Genomic DNA, 25767 nt, shown 5'->3' on the forward strand with positions numbered 1-25767 from the left:
TGCTATAGAATATGCCAGCACTACTCGAGGATTCCATGATGAAATTACCTGACATTTGGTCTTACCTTGTTTCCTGGAATCAGGTCCAGGCAATCCAATGCAAAGAAAGCAAGACCTTGTATGAGCAGAACAAACTGGTTGAACTGCCAGGTGAGGCTGAAGGTGAATGTTGAGATGAACACTACAAGAAGGGACAGTCTCTGGATAGGAACATGAAATTAAATCAACATATAAAAGAAATATATACAGGAACCAGGAAACAAGTCATAAAGTGCCTAAACACTCAAAGGCTGAAAAAGGAGTTCAACCGCTTGTATTACGAAGGTTATAGGAAGATATGTTATACCAGTCAGTAGCTCTGCTGGTTCACATCTATGCTCAAGGTGATGTTCTGCTCACCGGATGCAAATATATAAGCAATAATGCATTTTTAATCCCAAAAGCAGGAAATACTTTAAAAGGAATCTCTATTTTTAATGACACTATTAGGGAGCAAAATAGCATGATGCCTGCTTTCTAAAACCAGAGAATATCCCTCTGGTGGCTTCTTTGAAATTAAACCAAAGTTATTCTCAGTGGAGAAGTGTATATTTAGCAATTCTCATTCTGATGACTTATCAGGCCCCTATCGGACATTGAAAACTTATCAATAAGCCTCTTGTGATACAATACCTACAGTCTACATTTGTTATCTGAAGATGCTAGGATACGAGTAATATGTTATTCTTACAGGTTATAACAAATATACATCTAGAAGCTTTAAGACTGTCAAGAAATATGATGGGTGACAAACTTTGTGGAATCTCAAGACAGGGGACAACAAACTTACCAGAAGGGGAACCTACTCAGTCAGTTAAAAAATGATCCCAATGTAAATTCTGTGCAAGCATCATTAACCTACTTCTAGGAGCGCTATTAATAATGGAACGTTTAATGGAATCTGCAGAATGCAAGTGTAAACTTATCCTATGGCTCAGTTCATACTTTCACAAATGGTGGCCATGAGCAAGCAGCAAAAATGGAAGCTAGCTCCTGCGGGCCATAATGCAAAGGCACGGTGCACTGAGCACACAGGTCATATACATGCTGGTCCTATTCCTGCCTGTCACCCCTGGCCTTAATCCTTAGATCAGGAACAGAACAGACATTTAAAGGATATTTCTTAATTTCCTCAAATTCTTGTAAAAAAATAAGAATTATTATTAAATATTTTTGGAGTCGGAGTCTGCCCATTTTATCACAACTCCGACTCCTTGGCTGTGGTACAGCGACAATATCCAGACCAAGTTTACAACAACAACAAATAATAGCCAACGTACACACCAATCTCACTCACAATACTTTGTGTCTTAAACACACTTACCATCTTTAACGGTGTTAGCCCAGGCCTTAGGAAATAGGATATGCCAGCTATTTGTACAGCAAAGAACGGAAGAGCCCAGTTTTCTCGAAGAGGAATGGTAAATTCAACCCGGGTTGTGTCAATCCTGTCCAAAGAAAATGGCATACTCAGAGTATCAATTCTATATAGTTTTCTAGATCTCTGCTTGCTGTCCTCCTATAGAAAACTTCTTTGTTTACTTCCATTGGATAGAAATCTGAGCCGTTATTATCACAGAGAGTAATAGGAGCTGTGTTATAATAATGGCTCATGCACCAGCATGTCCATCACATCACATGGACAGATTTCTATCTACTGGAAGTAAAAATAGAAGCTTTTATAGCAAAACAGCAAGCAGGGATCTAGAAAACCATGAGGAATTGATACAGAAACTATAATCTAAAATTGTACAACTTTTCCTTACACAAACCATATCAAATATTTGCTGATAGTGGACAACCACTCTAATAATTACTCCCCAAGTTTAGAGAACCGATCTTTACCGGAATTATTTATGGAGGCAGAGGATATATTGTTCCATATCCAAGAGGAATTCCATCTGCCTTGTAGTTATAGGCCTAGAAAGTCTGCAGAAAACCCATCATTGTGTTGATTTCATAACACTATGTGCTGCAGCTGTTTAATGGCTTCTGCATGTAATAGACAATCATCTGCTGTCTTTTATGACTTGAAGCTTACCTGTTAACAATGTACCATAGAGCTGCTAATGATCCAGAAAGCCATGTCCCACTGAGCATCCAGCTGTTAATGTACACAGCGGCGACATACACCGTCTGAAGGCCAAAGAGCGTGTAAATGTACAAGTATACTGGCTCCAAGTAACTCTGCCGAATACAAGATTCATGGTGTAAAACAAAAGGAGTGGAGTCTCTGGTCATACAACTGATTCTAAAATAAGAATCTTAACGAGCAGCATAGTTTTAATGAACTTCACCGATTACTGGTTACGCTAAATTCATACTACATTTTTGCCCTCCATTGTAAGTATACATCGGGCAACTTCCTTACAATGGAGGTCTAGGTTATATCCCACTGCACATGCACACACAGTAAGATAAAGGGAGGAACAGGACGAATTATCTCCTGAACGCAGGAGTATATAAGCATAAATGCCAATCCAGATTAGTATCAACAGTTTGACGTATAGGACTAGCTACAGACCATGGCATCAAAATATTGAATACAGGCAGTTCTCTACTTAAGAACACCTGACTTACAGATGACCCCTAGTTACAAACGGACCTCTGGTTGTTGGTAATACACTGTACTTTAGCCCTAGGCTATAATAAACAGCTATAACAGTTATCAATGGTGTCTGCAATTAAGCTTTATTGTTAATCCTGGTTCTTATGACAACCCAACATTTTTAAAATCCAATTGTCACAGAGACCAAAATAAATTGTGTCTGGGGTTACAATTATAAAATATACAGTTCCGACTTACATACAAATTCAACTTAAGAACAAACCTACAGAACCTATCCTGTACGTAACCAGGGGACCGCTTGTATATAGTAGCAAAATGCCTTTTGAATAGATACAATAGTAACAAAATGACTCAATTGTCACAAAAGCCTAGTGTAAAGAGAGAAAAAGACACTTAAACACTAAATCACATGTTACCTTTAATCACTTCAAGCCCAAAACAAGGGCTAGTATAGTCACTACAATTGACAAGGTGCATAATAATGAAGAAAAGGTTTTATCCCACCAGTCTTCAGATGGGCATTCCAGGAATAGAATCCAGGTCAGAGACCACCTAAAATTCCCTACTGTAACTTTTCCTAGCCCCGTGTAGTAGTTCCCAGCAGGGGCGTTGCTAGGGTCGTAAAAGATTCGGGGCACTGGCCCCAATGCATATACATTGAATTCTCAGTAGCGATAACTCCTCTACATACCCTCCGCCCACATGTGCTTGTGCTACAAACAACAGTGCATAGCATTTACAGCTACAGATAACACGGGAGATAGGTACAGATGTATTTATTACATCTAGTGATATTGGGGTCATTGTGGCCATCACACTAAAACGAGTATTATGAATAATAGCACTTATTACATATCCATAGAATATGTAAAAGATACAACACATGTTTGGGTTCTGCTTCTATCTCAAAAATGGGGAGCAGCTGACCCCATTCATACAGACGGGCAGAATACAGAGATGTACATGCATGCGTGGTCACTTTTCTTTGACTTTTCATTTGGCCTGGCCACACACAGGACGTCATCAGACCCCTGTGATAGAGATGGTCCTGAGGGATCTGCACCTGTCATGTATTTATGACATATCCTGTGGATATGCTCTCCACCTTATGTCCCTCAATGAAACATCTACACTTGCCACCTAAATGTGTCCCACTTCCTAATAAAGCAGACTGTAAGAAACCAACCACATAGTTATAACCATACTAAATAATGCTCACACTAAAAAATGCTGGCACACTAAAGTCCCCTCAATGTGCCCCCTTCCCATCCACACTGAATAATACCCCCACATTCACTAATGCTCAGAGTAAATAATGGGGCACAATTACTAATAACATAACTATATGTATTTTTTTGTCTGTCGGGCTTCATGCATGTCTATGCATATATGCATGTCTAAAAGACATGCTGATGGCGACATACAGGTGCTTAACTGTAGCAAATTTGAACAAGACATAAAGTAGCACCAATCCACACTGTAGCTATAGATGTAAAGTAAAAAATTTTTATTTTTCACTTTTCACAAATATTCCCGGGATATTCATCCACTTAAAAGGTATACCTTAGTGCAAACACTTGAAGTATAACAGTTAAAATAAAAATAATATATTATACATAGAAATATACACACTCTTTAAGACCTCAGGCTTGGCTAAAAAAGAGGCAGAAATGGCACTAATAGGGCCCAAGTGCACATTTCTGCCTTTTAAAAATAAAATATAGACTACATTAAGCCACTGAGGAAAGAGCCGAGGAAGGCTTTGAAACGCGTATGGCAATATTGGACTACAATTCACACGTGGAGAAGTTACAAACCGCTGACAGTGCGCACAGGCACCATCAACAGCCAGCGGGGTCCGCTATTCATTTCTCAAACCCTCGTTCTAACTGTTAACAGAGCACCTGGGCATTGTTTAGCAAGGGAGATCACCCATATACCTCCCAGATCCACCATATACCTCCTAGATGCTCCTTCATTCCTGTGCATCCTGAAATTGGAGATCAACAGCTCTATTAATCTGAGGGAGTGTAGCGCACTTGCGCATGCGCACACTCACTAGGAGGACGCCGAGATAATCACCATCATTTGCAAGGCCCGCACAGCGAGGCATCGGACCCCAAGGGGGACACTGTGTCATTCAACTAAACCGTGAGTGTGACTGTATACAATGAAAAAACGAAAGATCTGACGGTCATAACAGAAACCTATTGTTGGACCTGTATCCTAATACCACACAGGACCATTTTTGTTTACTCTTTCTCGCAATATATCGCAGAGACATTACCATCTAGTCAGAGCGACACGGACAGTGTAAAAATACAAAGCATTGACTTGAATGACTTTGGTAATCAACAACTAAACAGCAAAAATAAAGAATAAAACATTACAAGGACTCAAAACAATCATAGTATCCACGGACCACGTTTTTGTAGTCTATATTTTATTTTTAAAAGGCAGAAATGTGCACTTGGGCCCTATTAGTGCCATTTCTGCCTCTTTTTTAGCCAAGCCTGAGGTCTTATATTGTATGTGTATAGTGTGTATATTTCTATGTATAATATATTATTTTTATTTTAACTGTTATACTTCAAGTGTTTGCACTAAGGTATACCTTTTAAGTGGATGAATATCCCGGGAATATTTGTGAAAAGTGAAAAAAATTTTTACTCATACATCTATAACTACAGTGTAAATTGGTGCTTGGTGCTACTTTCTGTCTTGTTCATATATGCATGTCTGTCGGACTTTGTATGATAAATGTGGTGCAAGGTCCGACTGAGCACTGGAACGCCCATATCAGTGCAGAAATGTGTGTCGCATTGGGTATACTGCAGTGTGCGCCACACGTACGCCACAAATGTGTGTCAGACACTTTTTAAATACCTGTGCAAGCAGTTTGCACTTAAAGGGCACCTATCACCACGATTCTACCTATAAAGGGAAGTGAGGAGAGCTCTTTTTAGAGCTAATCCTCACGTCCCCGCTAACTTTTAATAAACTTTATTCCCCTAATATGTAAATTTACTTATGCGGCTACTGGGGCGTGGAGTAGCCGGGCACGAGGCTACACAGCGCGGCTACTCCACACCCCAGTAGCCACGTTACTCCTCCTACCCTGTGTGTTCGGCGCGCAGCTCCTTGTAGCTGCGCGCCGTCGCCCGGCATGCGCAGAACGCAGGTCCGCGGCTCCGAGGCGGAGCTACTGCGCATGAACAGAACTCCGGCTTGTCGGATGCTGCGCGCCAAACACACAGGGTAGGAGGAGTAACGTGGCTACTGCGGCTGGCATAAAATATATTGCGGTGGCTCCTGATGGTGCTCTGCAGAGCACCACAGGCTAACTTGCATATCTTATAAAGTTATTTTTTACAGAAATGCGGCCATGCAAAGATATGAGAAATTAATCTGATGGAAGATGTCCTTTATATTATACATTCGTAGGGTGGTGGCACATGTGGTATTTTAAACCCGTTTTTAGTCATGCGTTTTCAGATCGTAAAAAACGCATCCGTTTTTAATTAAGATAATTGGGAAAACTGGACAAAGACGCATCCTTTTAAGGATCTGAAAACGCATGACTAAAAACGGCCTAAAAAAGGGTTCAAAATGCCATGTGTGCGGGGGGCGGAGCTGACCGCTGCGCAAGATGGCAGCATAGAACCGGAGCTCCGCGCGCTACGCTTGAGAGACCCGCAATAAACTGGGCAGAAGCAATTGGCAAATGGTGTAGTACGGAGGTAGCGGTCGCGGATGCAACCGGGGACAAGCTGATCGCTCTCAAAACAGCGGACATAAAGCGGGTAGAGACAAAACGAGACCAGAAAGTCCCGCGTGCACGCAGCTCAAGATGGCGCCGAGCAACTCAGCCTCTGATGCCTCAGAGCACTCGGACGCGCTGTCAGACCATGAACCAGGCTCCTCACGTTTAGAGATATCCCAAGCAGTGCTACAGAAAACGATCACGTCAGCGCTGGCTCCGGTCATGAAGGAGCTTTCGGAGATTAAAGCAGAGGTACGCCACGTGGGGCACAGGGTGGAGGCCCTGGAATCAGGGTAGGAAGAACTAGTGGGCTTTGCTGAAGCAGTAAGGAGCAAACTGATAGCTAAAGACAATCAGATAAATCACACTTTCCTGATGCTGGAAGACCAAGAAAACAGGAGCCGCCGTAAAAACGTTAGGCTAAAAGGCCTTCCTGAATCCTGGGCTACAGAAGCGCTGCTGAGCATCATGCAGCAGATATTCACCATGCTACTAGGAGCAGACCGCTCTGGGAAAGTGATAATCGAGAGGGTACATAGAGCCCTCAGGCCCAAACCGGCTCCAACGGATCCACCTAGGGACATAATTTGCGGGCTCCTGAGCTATATTGATACGGCAGCCATCCTCAGCAAAGCGAGAGAACATGGCGACCTAGAATACGAAGGTGCTAAAGTGGCCCTTTTTCAGGACTTAGCAGCATCCACTCTGGCTAAAAGACGCCTCTTCAGACCACTCTTGACCAAATTGCGCGACCTCAACCTGCAGTACAAGTGGCTTTTCCCGTTTGGCTTACAATTTTCTAAAGGGAATCAGCAAGCGGTGATCAAACACCCGAGAGACCTGGAGAAAACCTGGAAGCTTCTAGGAATCGATCCCATCAACATCCCCTCCTGGCTACCGGCAGCTGATGAGATAGAGCTACCTCTGCTGCAAAAACACACTCTCTGGCAGCTAGTAGGGGCGCCGAAACCTGCGAGAGGGATGAAGAGATCAAATAGGATGGAGGACACTTGAAGTATTCGCGCTGTTCAGGTTTAGCTAAACCTCCACTATTTGATCGCTTGTATAGTCTAGTATTTCACTCACCATTTGCCTTAATTTTATTATGTATATTTAGCTCAAAACCCAGTTTTAGCAGTTAGTTTAAGCAGAAAATGGGTCCTCTTCCACAATGGCGGCGCGACTACTTGGTAAAGTAGTGTCCCCCAGCGCATCCAGGCGCACTGTCGCAGGTCGTATAGATCAATCTCCAAAAGTGAGAGTTCTCTACATCTGCATAATGAAACACACATGGAGTAGCCGTGTGTATGGTTATTTTGTTTATGTGTTTTTTTCATTGTTTTACATATGTTTTTCTTTAGAATATGTGAGCATTAACAATGTGGTAGCTTCCCCCCACCCCTCCCTCTTCCCTCTCTCCTGGTCTTACCTCCCCCCCCAGGCAACACAACCGAGAAGAGCAAAGAGGTGTAATTCGCGTATGGAATCCACACCCATGATTGATACCCATATGTGATGGCGACCCTCCAGATTACTTCCTGGAATATGAAAGGTCTCAACTCCCCCGGTAAGAGATCTCAACTTTGGCTCTTATTACGGAGCTTTAACACTGAAGTTGTATTACTTCAAGAAACCCACTTTAAGGAAAACAAGATACCTAAACTACCGCTTAAGATGTATGACAAGTAGTTCCACAGCGGAAGCCCCTCCGCATCATCTAAAGGAGTCTCTATAGGGAATCATAGAAATACACCCTTCACATTAAAAGATACATACAAAGATGCTGAGGGGCGGGTTATCCTAGTAAAAGGATTATTAGGAGGAGAGATGTACACTTTTGTTTCTTTGTACGGGCCAAATAGGGGCCAACGTGCATGGTTATGTAACGTATTAGAAAAAATTAAGCTGTTCGCAGAAGGACTCCTGATAGTAGGAGGTGACCTGAATGTCACCCTGAATCCGCTAGAGGACTCCTCATCGGGGCACTCTGCTTGTTCTTTTAGGGCTATAAAAAGAATTAAGGTGGCATTGGGGGACCTCTCGCTTTTAGACTCCTGGAGAAGCTTACACCCTGGGGATAGATCTTACACCTTCCACTCTGTCCCTCACAACTCATGGCAGAGACTAGATTATATCTTCGTACCATCAGATCATATTGGACAGGCCTTGTCAGTGGAGATTGGACCAAGCACGATATCTGACCATGCGCCTCTTTTGATGTCCTTCCTGATGCCGCATATCCCGGCTAAAGAGTGGACATGGCGGCTTAATGAAACGCTTCTAGGAGACGAAACTCTAGTAGCCGAATTAATAACTAAAATGTCCAAATCTTTCACTGACAATGCTGATACTGAACTAGACCCAGTGACCCTATGGGAAGGGCTCCTTATGGAAATGGGAGCAAGGGTGAAGAAAAGAAGAAATGCGAAAATAGAGGGGCTGCTTAAAAGAATCTCGGACTTAGAAAGACAACACAAGAGATCTAGGGCTTTGCAGGTAGAGGCCGATCTAAAAGTGGCCAGAGAACACCTGAAGGACCAACTCAACATCACCGTTGCAAAGATTTATCTAAAAGCACAGCACAAATTCTACGCACACGGGGACAAGTGTAGCAGGACTATGACTAGTCTTTTGAAAAAGGCACAGGCTCGTACATTTGTTACCACAATCAAAACATCAAAGGGGGATAGAGTACATAAAACAGAGGACATAGCCCAAGTTTTTCAAGAATACTACACAGGCCTATATAACTTGAGACAGCAAGAAAGCAGCCGGGATAGAGGAACGAGACTGAAAAACATCCAAGAGTTCCTGGGAAGGGTTCAGCTACCTAAATTGGGAGAGGCTGACATGGGTCCACTAACACAACCAGTAACAGAGCGGGAATTAGAAGAGGTCATTGCGTCCATACCAGGGGGAAAAAGCCCGGGCCCCGATGGGTTCTCGATATTATATTATAAGAAATTAGGCCCCCTATTGACCCCTCACTTTGCAAACATGTGTAATGCACTGCTAAAAGGGCAATGCACTCTTCCATCTATGCTTTCAGCCCATATTACCATTTTGCACAAAGCGGGCAAGGACCCCGAACAGCCTGGGAGTTATCGCCCAATTTCCCTACTGAACGTAGACTTAAAAGTATGGGCTAAACTATTGGCTCGCAGACTGACATCACTGCTTCCACGTCTTATAGCGGTAGATCAGGCAGGATTTGTCAAGGGTAGGGAAGGCAAAGACAACGTATCCAAAGTACTTAGAGCCATTCACTTAGCTAATTCTAGGAAGACCCCTCTTATCCTTCTCGGCACGAGAAGGCATTTGATAGAGTGGATTGGCTCTTTATGAAGGAAGTCCTCCTAAAATATGGCTTTCCGACTGGCTTTGTGGAAGCTATTTTTTCGTTATACAGCGGACCTTCCGCACGCATTAGAGTCAACGGGATCTTGTCCCCTACCTTCCATATACGAAATGGAACAAGGCAGGGTTGTCCCTTATCTCCCTCCCTGTTCATACTTTGCCTAGAAGCTATGATTCAATTTATACGCCAGGACGATCGCATTAAAGGGTTTAAGATGGGGAATTCCACATGCCAGCTGGCGGCATTTGCCGATGACTTAATTTTCCTGATCACTAACCCCTCCGAAGCCTTAGCGATTCTATGCAAACACTTTGAGCACTATAATCAGATAGCTAACTTTAAAGTAAATATGAGCAAGTCAGAAATCTTAAATATTTCCCTACCAGCCCATCAGGTTAAAAGGATCAAGCCAACATCCCCGTTCATCTGGCAGAAAAACTCTATCAAATATCTGGGAGTCCAACTGTCTAGAGACCCACTCAATTTATATAAACTGAACTTCACTCCACTATTAGATACCATTCAACGAAAGCTAACAGACTATAACCTGCCAAATATCTCGTGGATGGGCAGAAAGAATGTGTTGAAAGCTTATGTGCTACCTAAGATACTCTATCCCCTATTGATGCTCCCAATAACAGTGCCAGGAAGCTTCTTTTCCAAAATTAAGAAAATGTTTTCCAACTATTTGTGGAGAGGGAAACGCCCTAGGTTGGCACACACCCTGCTGATGCGGAAAAAGTGGAAAGGGGGTCTGGGGGTTCCTGACGCGAGATTCTACTACTGGGCAGCACAGGCGGTGAGATGTATAGCATATAGAACTCAAGGAAACTCCTCAGCAATCCCCACATCGATGGGGCAGAAAGAGAGGTCACTGACACTAGGACGGGTTTGGATTCCTCCCCCCTGGAGGCAGAACTTAGATTCCCTGGACAAATTGACGAGACACACACTTAAGATGTGGCATGAAGTTAACAAGAGATTTGAACTATCTCCTTTCCCGTCCCCTTTAATGCCAGCAAGTCTTCTACCATACACAATATCTAAGAAGTGGTCTGACGTGCCTTCCTGGTGGATGGGATTTGAGGACCTCACACTAGGGGAATTTCTTAAAAAAGCTGACAATATGCAAGATGAGGAACTCAAAAATAGGACAAAAGGGAAGGGATGCTTGACATTTATTAAGATGCAGCTCAAGTCAGTGTGTAGGGAGTTCTTAAAGATCCATGGGGTAGCGAGAGAGGCAACACGCCTAGAGATATCTTTAGTTGTAGGAGCCCCTAGGGTCACAAAGGTGTCGTTTTTACACGACATCTTGCTAACAAAGAAGTCACCCGACTACCCACTTTATATTTCAGCATGGGAGAAGGAGTTGGGCCTTACCCTCACAGAAAAGCAAAAAAATTGGGTTTTGAGACACTCTTACGGTTTTTCTCGATGTGTTAGACTACAGGAAAACCATTACAAACTACTGTCGAGGTGGTATAAAACACCAGAATCACTGCTCCACTGGGGCTTACATCCCACAGGGTTATGCTGGAGATGTGGACAGGAATTAGGTTCATACACGCACGTGTGGTGGTCCTGCTCCTTAATCAAAACATTCTGGTTGGAGATCCAGAGTAGAATTCACACCATTTGCTCTTCATCCCCCCAAATATCATTACCCTTAATCTGCATGGGGTTGGCGCCAGACGACACTAAGTTAGATGGGAAATCGATTTTCACACACCTCGTAGCTGCAGCAAAAGCATTGATACCCACTTACTGGCTACAAACCATAGCGCCACCCATCTCAGCTTGGGAAGAGAAAGTGGCTCAGGTCTACCGGATGGAGGAACTTTCGAGCTGGGCATCTCACACTCACGAGCAATTTGTTAAAACATGGCAATCTTGGATAGATTACAGCACCAAAGCTAACAGAAGATAATCATTGTGAGTGTATCATGAGCACAGATCCTCTGACTAGGAAAAAATAAACGCCACTTTTTTTTCACCCCAAGCAATTGACTAACCTTATAATACTACATATTTTTTTCCTTCTGACTTCCCTTCCCCTGACCTACCCTGCCCCCCTGTACAATAGCTACCGTCAAGATTAGATCCAACTGATAAGCAACGGTTATATCTGTTCACAACAACTTGTTGATAGTTACTTGCGTTGTTACTAATTCTTTGCAATGTCACGAGCAAAACCAGGTACCTTTCGTCTCCAAAAGCGACTAGCTCGCTTGCAGGTACCCGCTAGCCTGAAGGCGCGAACAATACTGAATATGTTTGTACAATTGATTCAGTGAAGTATTTCTTGGTATACTCTGTATTCTTGTATTGAACAAACAAAAATGCCACTGTACATTGTATTCATCCTGTTTTAAAAAATTTAATAAAAAGAGAATTGATAAAAAAAAAATGCCATGTGTGCCACCATCTTAGGCTTCACACACACAACTGCATATGCGTGCTGTGTGTTAGTCGCACAAATGGTGTCTAACTCATAGCGCACATAAGGGGGATTTATCATGGCTTGTACACCTGCAAACATATAAAAGATATGATTTAATTGAAATTCCCGGCACAGAGCAACTATGGCAACTATGCTGGTTGGGCAGGGAGGCTGCCAGGTAATGCAGTGGGCCCACGCATGGTGTTACTGTCCTGCGCCTGCACCTATTCAGGCACAGTCCAGGGCGCAATTGTACGCCAGGTCAGACCTGTTGTACAAGTGCCCCACTGTCGCAGCACATTGCAGGTGCCCGTTGTGATTTTTCTGGAGGCTGGAGCCAGCGAGTGCCTAGAAACCATCATATGATCATATAAAAATGCCCCATAGACTTGTATTGTGTGTGAGGCACAGTACACCTCAATGTGACCAAAGTTTTAGAGGATATGAGGTGGTGCCCATCTCTGGCTATTCGCATTGGCTTCACTCGCTGATGTCAGACGGACTGTAAGCAGGTGAATAAGTTCTTTCGCTTGCAGCTCTCCTTATGCAAACTCAGCTATTAATGTTGATAACCAGAAATGCATAAATAGAAATATACATTTTGTGTGCACAACTACAGTATGGACATCCTCACATAACTTACTATGTCTAATGGAGGATAATTGGAAGTGGATAGATCTCTGTTGTAGAAGGTGGCAAGCAGGCAGGGCTGACATAATAGCTGCAGGAATCCTCCCTCCTCCTCCATGTGGACTGCTGCTATCACACTGCTTTGTCATGGAAAGGCTGATATGTGGAGAGCTCATCTATCAACTTTCTGCAGGACTAAGATCCTGCACGATGTTACTCTACTCCACAGACTGTAAGTGGTTAAAAAGTATTGTTGAAGAAGGTGGACGAGCTGGGGGCGTGGCCTGTGTCCCGGGCAGAGGAAAGAGTTTTTCTCTGTTCAGGCACCTTGTAAAGTGGCACTGAAGTTTCAGGAGGCAGGGAACACCACAGAAACTGATCCTGCACTGAGACATCCGGGGCACAGACCAAAAGATCCGGGGCACGGGCCCCGGATCTTTTGACCTAGTGACGCCCCTTGTTCCCAGCCTTTACAAAGGGCAGTCCCAGAACTGTCCCTGTTCGTGACTATTATGACCTGAGGCTAAAGGATATAGTCTTTCTCTACGCTTTTCGTGAATGGGTATAAGCACTCATCAGGGAAAAACATAAATAAGTTTCAGTGCTGACTGAACCCAAGTGAGCATTAGCTCAACAATAGGTGGTCAAAAATGGGCAGTGGCCCTTCTGACTAACAGTCACATACGCATGGTCACTAGGCAAAAAAAAATTGCGTGGGCACCAGAAAAGCATTCCCACATCTCCAGCATCCCAGCTGCGACTGCCACCTTCTGCCCGCCCCTTGTCTGTGATAGGGTAAGTATTATAACAGGCAGGGGGAAACAATTCCTCCTTGTGTAGCTGCAGTCTCCGATCGCATAACGATCGGAGAAAGAATTAAAAGTTAACCCTCATGGTTTGTATACACTGCAGTTAGACAATACATTATTCAATAGGGTGTCTGACACATGCTGGACACTGGCCCCTTTAGGATACAAAGATCCACTTTGTTTCCTTTTGTAGCACCATCTTGTCCCAATTACCTCCTTTAATGGTCAAAACCATGAAAGTGAATTTATGTAATGTCCCCATTATGAACAAGGTTGATATGACGAGCAACATATTCATTTTGGCAACATATTCGTTATTACAGTAAATGATAGCTCTATAAATTACTGAACGCAGGAGGAGGAGTATACACCGGAAGTCAGTGATTGCTGACTAATATTCAGGGCGTTTCCTCCAGTGTTGTCACTGTCTTTACATGGACAGAGACATCACTGGGAACCTCCTTGAGTGTATGTTCAGTGGAGGCTGGGGAGGAATGCAATACTTTGCATCCATCTCCCATTGCTTCCAATGTCCTCCACTGAGTGTATTGGTCGCTCGGCAGGGTATAAAGATGCAGATTGAGGCATCATTTCATACAGTTTTCTCCACAATATAAATGTAAGGATACTTTCATCTGCCATTATCTGTCCATGCATACATCGGGAGCTCCCCTTGCACATATTCCGACGTATACAAAAGACGTGATATGAATTTATCCTTACAGCAATACAACCTTGGAATTTTACCCCTTTAAAGTACCACCATCCATATCATCTGTGGTAAAATCATTACATCCACTTTCCGACCACAGATCCAACGCACCTCCCCTAACAGCCACCCACTGTTGGTATACAAAGGCTTAGCAGTGTTGTTGCACTGACAACACAAATCTGCTACAGCTGAGGTCTTTATTAGGTTGCAGAAGTTATAGGCTGTTGACACAACGTCAATCCTGAGCCTGTGTATACCAACAGAGGCCAGTAGTGGCAGAAACCATCACCCAGGACTGGAATTGAGGACAGAGGCAAGTATAAATTCTTGTGTGACAGATGCCCCACCACTAATTAATAAAGAATATTCACAGAAATTTATTTTGTGAATTTTGTGAATACATACACAAAATGCCCCAAACTAAATAGATTTATTCAAAACTAGATCAGTAGCAATTGTTAAGCAATGAAAAATATAAGTCTTATATTAGAAACCAAATATAATAACTTACCCATAAATTAAGGGCCCTATAGATCACTGCAAGGAACACCTCCTGGTAGACATTCATTCTTTGCAGAATATTAATTGTTCGCATTGACTCAGTCTTATTGTCGTAGATCAAGTCAATTATACCTGCAGACAATAAATACAAAGCTCAGCACTCAGGTCAGGGAAAAAACGAAGGCAGTAACTAAATTATAAGTGTCATGGAATGTCTCTATCAACATGCGGCCACATGTGTCCTGTATATTATCTGCATGTCGCCATAAGCAAGCCAAAAAAGGGTAGATGTCTATGGAGATTCTATGGTTCTGTTCTTTATTTAGCTTCTTAAACCGTTGTTTTTATATTTAAAAAAAAGGTTTTAAAAATGATGTAAATGAGCCTGGGGGGCTCCAGGCTTCATTGACATCTTTTGAGTCTAGGGCTTTAGAAGATAAAGCAGGAACAGATCCTGCAAGAGGGGGCACACACCAGTATGCCAATGTGCTTGGTTTACAAACCTTAATCCGCTAAAACAGAAATACGGTGACATATACTGTAGATAGCAGTATTTGCATGTAAGAAAAATGGTAAGTAAATGTAATCTCTATGCTTGAATAAATTACATTTCTTGTTAAAAGCAAACATTCCCAGGCTGAATTCAGATAAAAGAATAGCTGATGTTTTTTCTCCCATCCGAGATTATGAACATTATTCAGGAATGTATGCATGTTTTATGCATTTCTTGCAACTTTTTCGACAAGTTCTGGGTTGCCTCATTAATATGTAGCCACTTTAGGCCCCTTGAACCTATGGGGGGCCCAATATCGGTCCCCACTGATGCCTATGGTACCTGGTCACAGTGAGCACATGTTGTTTCTCAGCACCATGAAAGTGCACGGAACAATATAGGAGATGTCCTATATTTTGCCGTACTACAGTGCCGGCCACTCGCTTTTCACTCCTCTCACCTGTCACATGGCTGTATGGCCAGGTGAGCATACTTTTGTGTTCAAGGAGCTTTAGGCCGGCGCCACACGTGGCGCTTTTGTCTGCGCTTGCAAACGCAAACGCAGACAAAGTCGCGCCCACCGGGGCGGGCCTCGGCCCGATCGCATCGGCGTTTCTATGGAAACGCCTGCGATCGGGAACGAGCCGCCAGTGTTTTGCGTTATTTTAACGCGAAACACCGGCGGCTCGTTCCCGATCGCAGGCGTTTCCATAGAAACGCCGATGCGATCGGGCCGAGGCCTGCCCCGGTGGGCGCGGCTTTGTCTGCGTTTGCAAGCGCAGACAAAAGCGCCACGTGTGGCGCCGGCCTTAGGTGTAGAGGATCGAATGTTCATCCTCTCCATCCATTACATTAAAAATAAAAATTTAAAATCACTCAACACATGACAATTAGAGCACAAGTGTGCTCTCTGATTGTTCTGGGCAGGAGAGGGTTAATAACATTAACGTTAATTCATGTTATCCCTTTTCAAAATTTTGTTACAGATTAAAGGAAATCTACCACCAGGATTAAGGATTGTAAACTAAGCACACTGACATCAGGATCTGTTCTTTGTTTAGCTTCTTAAACCCTTGTTTTTATATTAAAAAAAGGTTTTAAAAATGATGTAAATGAGCCTGAGGGGCTCCAGGCTTCATTGACATATATTGAGTCTAGGGCTTTAGAAGATAAAGCAAGAACAAATCCTGCAAGAGGGGGCACACACCACTATGCCAATGTGCTTGGTTTACAAACCTTAATCCTGGTGGTAGATGTCCTTTAAGTCAATATTTAACCTGTGCTTTAACCTCGTACTTTCATTCTGCCTGCTGGCTAAGCAGCCGGAGAGGGACACTTCAAAGGGATATAACATTGGATCCCTGGCACATAAAATTTCCTCTGTCATTTGAATATATATATATATATATATATATATATATATATATATATATATATATATATATATATATATATATATATATCGAGCCCGAAATTGTAACTTTAGAAACACAATCTTCAATTCATAAGAAATAGAGTCTGAAAGAAGAGAATCAACTAGGTGCCAGGAATCCAAAGCTATGGCTCCTAGAATCTAGGATGTATCTCATATGTCCTCGGCCAAGGTAGTGCCAACCTATGAGATATATCCTTGGCGATAAAAGGGATAATGCTCTTTAACAAATGCAAACACATATACAATTAAAGGGGTTGTACGGTCCCTGAACCTCCAAAACAAACTCATGGGTGTGATAAATACACCCTCTATTGCTAAAAATGCAATAACTTCCACTTAAATTTTGTGGTAATTGTTATTTTTACCAAAAATTACATCTTTGTTCGTTCCTGCAGGCAGCCCCATGATGCTTCACTCCCACTCACCAGAGAGTGCTCGTGCACAGAATGCACAGCACAGCAGTGATTGGCTGCTTGTGCTGTGGGCTTGTATCGTGGAGGAGGGGGAGGCGGGCCCCCTACATACAAGGAAGTAGGCTGTATGGAAGATTACACTGTGTGCAGCACATGTGCGCGCACAAAGGAGGGTGAAGACTGCAAGTGGCGGTGGATCGCAGACTGCTTACCACACATGCGCGGCCAGCGCTGGGGACTGTGAACTTGTCGTTTCTTTGGAGATGGGCGACTATAAACACCTAGTGACCTTATAACTTTATATTACATTATCTCTAAGACTCCCTACAATGAATAATAACAGTGAAGGGAGTGATTTTTGATTATCTAAAAGGTGCAGGGAAAGGTCTCTGACCGTACAACCCCTTTAAGCATCAGACTTTCTAGCACTGCCTTTAAAGGTATTGGCAATTTTCTTAACCTTTGCACATGTATGAATGGATGTCTGCAAGTGATCTCATGGCTGAAGACTTTTCTGACTCCGTTTACAGATCCCACTGTCTAGTGCTAGGTCCATACAATGCCTTTGTAGTGCTTTTTGAAACACAACAAATCATGTGAAGCAAGTGTGCACCAAGTGTCTCCAGAGGGCCTCAATAACAAAGTCATCCCAAGTGAAAAAACAAGGTTGTCCTTTGTTCTCGATTTCACAATGGGAAACCTTTTTTATTTGTGCAGAGTTCAGTACCATAAGTTCAGTATCCAGAAGTTTAGCAATGACAGAATGGCTTTACCTTGTGTGATAGATGGGGCATGAAGCAGTTGCTTGTAATATGAATAATAGAGGCCACACTCCGTTCTAAAAGAGATTTCTCTCTCCACCTCCTGTACAGACAGAAAATGACAGGGTTATCCAAGGACAAGGTATTTAGTAATATGACATTTGACAATTCATATTCCTGGTACTGTACATTACAGTGGGAGGTTTTGTACCTAATGTGAAATTTACAGGCAATGTTCCCAGGGAAAAAAATTGCACTCCATTAGACGGAAGATAGCTGTCTTTGTGCTACCTGTACTGTACTGTACTGTACTGTACTGTACTTACTACCCTGTAAGTCAACATTTGTTCCAATACAGAGGCACTAGAGAGACTGATCCATTTCTTCTGAAGAAAAGCTACTTTGCATACAAAAAATTCCCTTAAAATTCAGAATGCGCCATAAGAGGGTAATGGCATTCTAGTCCTGCCCATGTTATTTTTAGCTGGTGACAGGAATAACCTAGGCCAGTGGTGGCGAACCTATGGCACGGGTGCCAGAGACGGCACTCAGAGCCCTTTCTGTGGGCACCTGGGCCATCACCCCAGCACACCATACAGGACTCAAAGAATCTTCCTGCAGTTCCAAGCAACTTAAAAGATGCTGCTTTCAGTCATATTTTCATACTGACTTCGCTACTTGGGACTGTAGGAAGAGGGAGAATAAGACTGGGTCAAATTATTTTTGGAGGACCTCCTGCTGGCCCCACGATTCTCTGTGTACAGAGGGAAACTGGAAAGAAGCTAAAATGATGAAAATTTTCCATCTTTCTACTGTGTTGCCTTCCTCAGGAGGCCAATATGATTGAAAGTTATTGAACAGGGAGCAATTAGTTACTGCTTTAATTTTTGGTTGGCACCTCGCAATAAATATGGGGGTTTTGGGTTGCAGTTCGGGCACTCGGCCTCTAAAAGGTTCGCCATCACTGACCTAGGCTATGCAGATTTTAACCCCTTAATGACGTGTAACTTACTATTAGGTCACACCTCCGTTTCGGGAATATGGATAGGGTTCGAGGGCTTGTTTTTTTCCAGACAAGCTGTACTTTTTATTGGCATCATGTTGGGGTAAATTATACTTTTTATCCAGTTTTTATGAGGTTGGATGTGAAAATATCCAGATTTTTGCGGTTTTTACAGTGTTTTCCATACAGGCTCAGTAACAATTTTATTGTATGGGTTGTTAAGGACATTGCAATAGCCAATATGGAGTGTTTTGTAGATTTTAGCTTTATGTTCTATGTGATTTTTACATCGGATGTGGAATTTTATTCTATTTTTTACTACAGTATATATGCTTTTATAAGCAGAGTTTTCAAGCACAAAAAGTATTCTGAAAAACGCCAACTCGGCTTATACACGAGTGAAGAAGGGAACAAAGAGGAGCTGCGTGGAGCTTCGGAAGGGGAGTATGTAAATTCATTTTTTTATACAATGAGCGGCTGCAGAGCATTATATTATTGGTCATTTGACATGAAATTACAGCATGCTTCCATGGACTTCTGCACTTCCCCTTCCTCCATGGAAGGATGCTGTGATTTCATGTAATCAGATACATACATGGGGTAGACGCTGCAAATGTAACAAGACCTTAGATGACATCACCCTGGTCACATGATATGAAGTGCCCAATGATGTAACAGAGCTCTCTCTTAATGTTCCACACAGCAATAAGATCAGTCTTTCAGGAACAAGGGAGCAAGGCAACGCAATAACCACCGAATATGCAGTGCTTCATTGGACTCACACCAGTTGAGTTGAATATAAGTTTACAAACTGATTTTTAACAGCCATGGACAGGAACAATAGGACATGTCCTTTCTTTTCCCGTATTACGGCGCCGTGGCCCATATGTTCCTATAGAGAGGGGCAGGGGTGAGCAGCGCTGCCGTGTACCCGCCGTGCAACGGGCTATGAATAGGAATCAGAACACCATTACTTATACCTGATTGACCTAACAAACCACTACCAGAATGTTGTCAAGTAGCTGAACATCTTCCAGATCATGTTTAGTCATGGCTTAGTGCGGGAGCATCACCCAGAAAATCAACTTGGAGGCAGAGAGCTCAGTACTGAAGTCAAGCTCTCCCTGCCTGCAGTGACTTGCAGCACCTACCAAACTTCTGAAGAGCCTTTAATTATATAATAACTATAGGCCTGCGCTTTTCACCTCTGTAACTTTATACAATCAATTTACATCTCATTTCAAAGCTGATTCTCTGTATGATGATGCCACCATGATGGGCCATGAACAAAACATAATATGGAAGGTGTTAAGATTCCTGCCAAGATACTGCAATGATTTTTAAGGTCAATTTCTGCAGATAGGTGCCCTTTAGAACTCTTTTTGAAATGAAAAGGTCAATACAATTGTGTACCTTAATACTGGAAAACCACAAGTCATTCTCATGTAGGGTAGCAACATAATGTGATGTGACCAGACCAAGACACAAAGCCATCAATGCTCCTACAACATAACACAACATGCTCCATGTTGAGGGGCCTGTAAAGAGAGATAAAGAACAAAGAATCCTGGTTATTAGATGGCACTGAATAGCCCATTATCTGTCATATATAATATACTATCTTCAACCCTCCTGCCCAGCCTTGCCCTGCCCAGCATACGCTGAGAATTCAGTGTATTCTCTGTGTTGTTCCTGACAGGCAGAAGTAATCAATTACTGCACCATCCCCCAGCTTCTATGTACGAGTCATCCAGCTCAGGTTGATTAGTCCTGTTTGGACAGTTCAGGCAGCTCTAGATATAGGGAAGCCAGTCTGCACCTAACTTTCCTAAGGTCCTGAATTTTATAATTGTTTTGTGATCAAAACCACTAAGTTCAGGGATTAAACAAGATATGTTTCTGCATCAGTGTAGCTACAGCATTTTCAAGGTATGTTTGGTTCATAATGGATAAAAACAAATGGTAGATTTCCTTTAACTAAGGATCCAAAGTTATAAGAAATGGATAATGAATGTTATATACCAAGTGAGACCTTTTTACGTAATTATTTTCTATATGTAACTTGGTGTTGAAAGTTTAGAACCTACTTACCAGATGTACCTTTCACATTTGACCTGGAGGTTTTGTTATGGTGGCTGCTGTTGTGAGTTTGTTCAGATGCATTAATTCTCTTTCTCTGTCGAATAGTAGTCATTATGATGGCACTCTTTACATATTTCTCTGACAGATCGCTGTAAAACAGACCAAGATATAGCCAACAATTTTAAAAATATTTCATTGTATATCACAGTAAATAAGGTTGTAAAAAGATACAGGTCTGTTAAAGGAAACCTATCACCAGAGACCCTTTTTTAGTAGGTTTTTTTCAAAAGTGAAGGAAGAGAAGCATTCTAAACAGGAGGGTTTGAGGACTCCGCTCTGTGATGAACATGCCCAGCTGACAGGGAGCCAGGTAATGTTTAACCGGTTAAGGACCGGGCCCTTTCCTGTTTTTTCATTTCCATTTTTCACTCCCCACCTTCAAAAATCTATAACGTTTTTATTTTTACACGTAAAGACTTGTGATGGTATTGAATGGTACAAACTGCACTTCATAGTGATGGTATTGCCATGTACTGGGAAGCGGGGAAAAAAAAATGGTGAAAAACCGCATTTGTGCCATTTTCTTGTGGGCTTGGATATTACGGCTTTCACTGAGCGCCCCAAATGACATGTCTACTTTATTCTTTGGGTTGGTACGATTATGGGGATACCAAATTTGTATAGGTTTTATAATGTTTTCATACATTTACAAAAATTAAAACCTCCTGTACAAATTTTTTATTTTGTCATTTTCTGGCGCTGATAACTTTTTTATACTTTGTTGTACGGAGCTGTGGGTGGTGTCATTTTTTGCAACATTTGATAATATTTTCAATGATATCATTTTTAGCACTGTACGACCTTTTGATCACTTTTTATAGATTTTTTAAATATATTTTTCAAAATGGAAAAAAAAAGTGCCATTTTCGACTTTGGGCGCTATTTTCCGTTACGGGGTTAAACGCATTGAAAAAAGGTTCATATATTTTGATAGATCGGGCATTTTCGGACGCGTCGATACCTAACGTGTTTATGATTTTTACTGTTTATTTATATTTATGTCAGTTTTTCAGACTCTCTAGGGTACTTTAACCCTAGGTTGTCAGATCGATCCTATCATATACTGCCATACTACAGTACTACAGTATTGCAGTATATGGGGATTTTCCTCCTCATTCATTACAATGTGCTGTCAGCACATTGTAATGAAGGGGTTAAAACGAAATAGCCTCGGGTCTTCCGAAGACCCGAGGCTACCATGGAGACGGATCGCCGCTCCCCGATGACGTCACGGGGGGTGGGGGCAGGGGGCGACGATCCTAGGCAAGATGGCAGCTTTGCCGGCAGCGATCGCTGTAATAACACCCGCGATCGGCGCTAGCACCAATCGTGGGTGTTACCGGTAAACCTTTGCTGCAATATGCAGAAAAGGCTTACCGGCTATGGAGAGGGCTCAGCCCGTGAGCCGTCTACATGCAGCGGGACATGTCCGCCTCCGTGAATACACGGCGGGCGGTCGTGAACCAGTTAATATAAGTTTTGATACAACAGTTTGGGGATATGCTATTAACTGCCTGTGGGGATATGGGAAGGCTAAAAAATGGTCTCGCTTTGAGATTGGTCTGGCGTTTCTAATGTACTCCGCAGCGGTGTTGGATAGCATTATCGGAAGTTTCCCATAACGCTATTATTGTAACACTGCTGCATTTGTTTTAGCACGAATTTCCGGGTGACAGGTCATCTTTAACACTAAGTTTTGTAAATGCAAATGTTGACACAAATGTAAACATGATGTTAACACACACGTTAACGTATGCGTATTGTTAACATAAATGTTAACAGTTATATAATTAGATAAATCACCTCTCCTCAGCTGTTGTATATGACAGCACCCGGACAATGCAGAGAATTTTTGTTTGCGAGCGGTTTAGACAGTAATGGCTGCGTGCAGGGTTATTCTGAGACACACCAAATGTACACTGTTATATAAGCCCTACACCAACTACTTTACATGGAAAAAGTGTTTTTGTGATGCACACTATCCCCTATAGGAGCTGCCAAACAGTCACAGATGGATCCCACATCTAGCAATTAGTAAAAATAAAACAGTCTGACCGGAGCTCCTTGTGTGTCCTTTTATATATCCTTTGATAGATCGACGATTTCACTCCTTTCCCAACTATGTTCCAAATTCTTCAGTACACTTCCACACAAACGGTATTTGGATGGGAATAGATCGCTATTCAGACAGTTTTAAGCTGCGTTTTCTTGCATCCTGTAGCCAAATAGTGTGCAGCTACCATAGAAGAGATTAAGCAGCAGATAGGGTAGTATGTTCAAATATATGGAGTTTATTTTATTAAAACATACTCACAAAATAGAATAAAAACATGCGCATATAAAATCCACCATGTGGACGCCAGACTTGCTAGTTCGCCCAAATCATCGATTTATCAAAGGATATATAAAAGGACACACAAGGAGCTCCGGTCAGACTGTTTTATTTTTACTTTACATGGATATCAAAGTGTCATATCTTCAGTGTTACCCCAAGAAAATGTATCATAAAATATTTAAAAAATTTGAGGGGTAAACTCATATAATGAAATACAGTACATAAATTATATACACAGGAGTATTGTGCATCAGCTCATTATAACAGAACATGCACACAAGCATATACCAGTACACTACATACATATACCAGTACACTACATACATGCACACATGCATATACCAGTACACTATATACATGCACATATGCATATACCAGTACACTACATACATATACCAGTACACTACATACATGCACACAAGCATATACCCGTACACTACATACATGCACATATGCATATACCCTTACACTACATACATGCACACAAGCATATACCCGTACACTACATACATGCACACAAGCATATACCCGTACACTACATACATGCACACAAGCATATACCCGTACACTACATACATGCACACAAGCATATACCCGTAAACTACATACATATACCAGTACACTACATACATGCACACAAGCATATACCCGTACACTACATACATGCACATATGCATATACCCCAACATACATGCACACAAGAAATACCAGCACACAACATACATGCACACAAGCATATACCCGTACACTACATACATGCACACATGCATATACCAGTACACTACATACATGCACACAAGCATATACCCGTACACTACATACATGCACACATGCATATACCAGTACACTACATACATGCACACAAGCATATACCCGTACACTACATACATGCACACATGCATATACCAGTACACTACATACATGCACACAAGCATATACCCGTACACTACATACATGCACACATGCATATACCAGTACACTACATACATGCACACAAGCATATACCCGTACACTACATACATGCACACATGCATATACCAGTACACTACATACATGCACACATGCATATACCCGTACACTACATACATGCACACAAGCATATACCCTTACACAACATACATGCACACAAGAAATACTAGCGCACAACATACATGCACACAAGCATGTACCCGTACACTACATACATGCACACAAGCATGTACCCGTACACTACATACATGCACACAAGCATGTACCAGTACACTACATACATGCACACACACAAGCATGTACCAGTACACTACATACATGCACACACACAAGCATGTACCAGTACACTACATGCATGCACACAAGCATATACCCGTACACTACATGCATGCACACAAGCATGTACCCGTACACTACATACATGCACACAAGCATGTACCCGTACACTACATACATGCACACAAGCATGTACCCGTACACTACATACATGCACACAAGCATGTACCCGTACACTACATACATGCACACAAGCATGTACCCGTACACTACATACATGCACACAAGCATGTACCCGTACACTACATACATGCACACAAGTATGTACCCGTACACTACATACATGCACACAAGCATGTACCAGTACACTACATACATGCACACACACAAGCATGTACCAGTACACTACATGCATGCACACAAGCATATACCCGTACACTACATGCATGCACACAAGCATGTACCCGTACACTACATGCATGCACACAAGCATGTACCCGTACACTACATACATGCACACAAGCATGTACCCGTACACTACATACATGCACACAAGCATGTACCCGTACACTACATACAAGCACACAAGCATATACCCGTACACTACATGCATGCACACAAGCATATCCCACATCTAGCAATTAGTAAAAATAAAACAGTCTGACCGGAGCTCCTTGTGTGTCCTTTTATATATCCTTTGATAGATCGACGATTTCACTCCTTTCCCAACTATGTTCCAAATTCTTCAGTACACTTCCACACAAACGGTATTTGGATGGGAATAGATCGCTATTCAGACAGTTTTAAGCTGCGTTTTCTTGCATCCTGTAGCCAAATAGTGTGCAGCTATTATAGAAGAGATTAAGCAGCAGATAGGGTAGTATGTTCAAATATATGGAGTTTATTTTATTAAAACATACTCACAAAATAGAATAAAAACATGCGCATATAAAATCCACCATGTGGACGCCAGACTTGCTAGTTCGCCCAAATCATCGATTTATCAAAGGATATATAAAAGGACACACAAGGAGCTCCGGTCAGACTGTTTTATTTTTACTTTACATGGATATCAAAGTGTCATATCTTCAGTGTTACCCCAAGAAAATGTATCAT

At 42.3% G+C, this 25767-nt stretch overlaps 1 protein-coding gene across 2 annotated transcripts in view; it reads right to left on the reverse strand.

The window, feature by feature from the left end:
* Positions 1–25767, reverse strand: part of DPY19L3 (dpy-19 like C-mannosyltransferase 3) — a 52943-nt gene that overhangs the window by 24341 nt on the left and 2835 nt on the right. The window contains exons 1-8 of one of the 2 annotated variants that reach the window (XM_072117174.1): positions 23127–23276; positions 21021–21160; positions 20343–20467; positions 17939–18029; positions 14835–14956; positions 2081–2226; positions 1364–1487; positions 66–200 (exon numbers count right to left, since the gene is read on the reverse strand). In XM_072117174.1, coding sequence (XP_071973275.1) covers positions 66–200; positions 1364–1487; positions 2081–2226; positions 14835–14956; positions 17939–18029; positions 20343–20467; positions 21021–21123 — 846 coding nt within the window. In that variant the 5' untranslated portion in view covers positions 21124–21160; positions 23127–23276. Of the gene's footprint in view, positions 1–65; positions 201–1363; positions 1488–2080; positions 2227–14834; positions 14957–17938; positions 18030–20342; positions 20468–21020; positions 21161–23126; positions 23277–25767 lie in introns of those variants that run through there. The other variant, XM_072117173.1, reaches the window with a different exon arrangement.

Source organism: Engystomops pustulosus, chromosome 7 (genome assembly GCF_040894005.1).
Source record: "Engystomops pustulosus chromosome 7, aEngPut4.maternal, whole genome shotgun sequence".
Lineage (NCBI taxonomy): Eukaryota > Metazoa > Chordata > Amphibia > Anura > Leptodactylidae > Engystomops > Engystomops pustulosus.